The following is a 2,621-nucleotide window of genomic DNA, read 5'->3' as shown; positions in this document are numbered from 1 at the left end:
GAGCAGTTCCGCGTGTCCAGATTTATGCGAGTGTCATCAGAGTGCCGCCGAAAGGGACCTACCGGCTTTTGTAAATGTGAAGTGCCGTGGACGTGCGCCAGGATTATCGGAATTGCCGATTAAAACGAAAAGCTTCGCGATAGACGGTGCGGACGAATACGAAGTGATCGGTTTCTTCGACGAACTGGAAGTGAGCGATTCGTTGAACGATTTCGAAGTGATCGGTACGTTGAACGAATTCGATGCAAACGGTACGTTCGTCGAGTCGGATTCCGGCAATTCGACGATTCTTCCCTACCTAGACGACGTATCCGTGACGAACTGTTCGTTGGTGTTCTTGAACGTGTCGTGGCACGGCTTTGAACGCGTCAGAGCATTGAACCTATCATGCAACAATCTGGCACGGTTGAACGATGTGCTAGTAGGCCGTGTGACGAATATGAGCGAGCTGACGCGTTTCGACTTGTCTGACAACTCGCTGACAGACGTGAGTGTCGGAGCTTTTAGGACGCTTGCGGGATTGGTGAGGTTGAGTTTGCGTAGAAACGCGATATCCACCGTGCACGAGGATGCGTTTCAAGGATTGGATCGGTTGGAGTATCTCGATCTATCGGACAACAGGCTGGCGGATTTGCCAGATAGTGCGTTGACGCCACTCTATTCGTTGCAAAAGTTGGATCTCAGTGGAAATCAACTACAAGTTTTGGGTGCCAGGTGGTTCGAGAGTCTCGACAGACTAAGGGAGCTCGACGTTTCGAGGAACGGTTTAGCGCGGGCGGCTTCTGGAACTTTGCAACCGCTTCCAGGATTATCGATACTAAAACTCTCGGAGAATCCTCTTAAAGAAAGAGATGTCTCTCTGCTGTTGGGTACTGGCAGACGCTTGGAAACTGTGGATGCGTCTCGTACAGGTTTGGCAAGAGTTCCAGCTGCGCTAACGAGATCCGTCAGAGCGCTCAGACTAGCCGGTAACAAGTTAACCACGATTCGTGGCGGTGACCTCGATAGTTACCCCCTTTTACGGATATTAGATATCTCGGAGAATCGATTGATAGACATCGAAAACGACGCTCTCGGACGTTTAGAGGTTCTCGAAGAATTGGATATTTCTGGTAACGTTCTCGTTAAGATCCCGGCCAGTTTACCGAACAGTCTTACAAATTTGAAGCTTCAACGAAATAGGATAACAACTTTGAAAATCGACGATCTACAGGGACTATACAATCTAAAATCCTTGACGTTAAATGATAACGATATTAACGCGATTGAGGTGGGAGCGCTCGGTCAATTACCGGTACTCGAAGAACTTGATCTATCTGATAATCCCATTAAAACGTTACCGGCTAATACACTAAGTGGACCAAGTAACCTCGCCAAGCTTCGTATGTCAGGATTAACTTCCCTCGAACAAAAGCAAGAGGAACAAAGTGATATGGCGTTTCCAGTACCTACGCCCGAAAGGCTCGTATTCCTCGACGTATCGAGGAGTCCTGTTCTGGCCAGACAGCTTTTAGCGGATGACGCCGCGCTGTCGGCTTGCAAGAGCTTGGTCCAATTGGACTTGTCTCGAACTAACAGCACCAGTCTTAGATTCGATCTACCTTACATGCTACCTCAATTGCGTATTCTCAACTTAAGCGCAAACCATTGGGATTGCACCGAAGATCTGTATTGGCTGGGTGAATGGTTGCGGCAGCACGAACAACTAAATAAAGGTGTTCAACCGGGTCAATGCGATACTCCACGGGAAATGTCAGGATCACTCCTATACGAATTGCCATCACCGCCGAGCCCTCTTCCTACAACCGTACCAACCATAACACCCACCGCTTCCACATTATCGATTCTGTCTCCGATCGGACGTACATCTCATTTTAATAACCTAAACGCGTCTTCCAACGTTACCGACGTCGGTTCTCACGACGAATCTATTACCGTTAATAACACCAAGCAATCAACCTATAGAAACTCGAGTCACGGAATAGTCGGTTCTCATAACGCCACCGAGAACTCGACAAATTACAAAACGAAACCTGTTCCAACGTTGCCGAGTAACGAAACGCGTTATTACGAAGCACCTACGTCGTTTCGAAACATAACAACATCAACGACGGAACAGAAGGAGCGAAACTCGAGCAAGAAAGTTATCGAAATCGATCAGACTTCGGCGGAGATTAAAAATTCAATTATGGACGTCGCCGGGCTGCCGTATCGGAGAACGAACGAAGACAAACCGTCAATTATTAGGATGGAGAAGGAATCGGATCCAGGAACTATCGATAATCGTATAGACGGCAAGAGGCAGAAAAGCAAGAGACCGAGTAAACTTAGCGTATCGTCGAGTAAGATCACCTCCTTGAAGCTATCTAAACTTGCGTCGCTAAAGGAGGAAGTAGAAGAAAAGAAGACGGCCGAGAAATACTCGAAGAGACTGAACAACCTGACAAAAGAGAAGTTGGTACTAGGGAATACTCCTGATTCAAATACGATAGCAGAGGAATTGAATAATCGAGCGACTGATTCCGACGCGAGAGTCTCCGAGGCTTTATCCGCTGGTGCTCATCCCGGAATGTTGGTGCTGGCTGGTGCAGCCCTCGGTGCCGCAGCTGCGCTCACTGTAG

General features: G+C 48.1%; 1 protein-coding gene across 2 annotated transcripts in view; it reads left to right on the top strand.

Annotated features, from left to right (window-relative positions):
* Window positions 1-2,621, top strand: part of LOC100742728 (LRR receptor-like serine/threonine-protein kinase GHR1) — a 5,587-nt gene that overhangs the window by 762 nt on the left and 2,204 nt on the right. Inside the window, exon 2 of one of the 2 annotated variants that reach the window (XM_024371749.2) lies at window positions 1-2,619. In XM_024371749.2, the coding sequence (XP_024227517.1) occupies window positions 1-2,619 (2,619 nt within the window). The other variant, XM_024371748.2, reaches the window with a different exon arrangement.

Source organism: Bombus impatiens, unplaced genomic scaffold (assembly GCF_000188095.3).
Source record: "Bombus impatiens unplaced genomic scaffold, BIMP_2.2 scf_1666, whole genome shotgun sequence".
In the NCBI taxonomy this organism is placed as follows: Eukaryota; Metazoa; Arthropoda; class Insecta; order Hymenoptera; family Apidae; genus Bombus; species Bombus impatiens.
The sequence above is the reverse complement of the archived record's forward strand: the minus strand, read 5'-3'. Positions and strand labels throughout refer to the sequence as shown.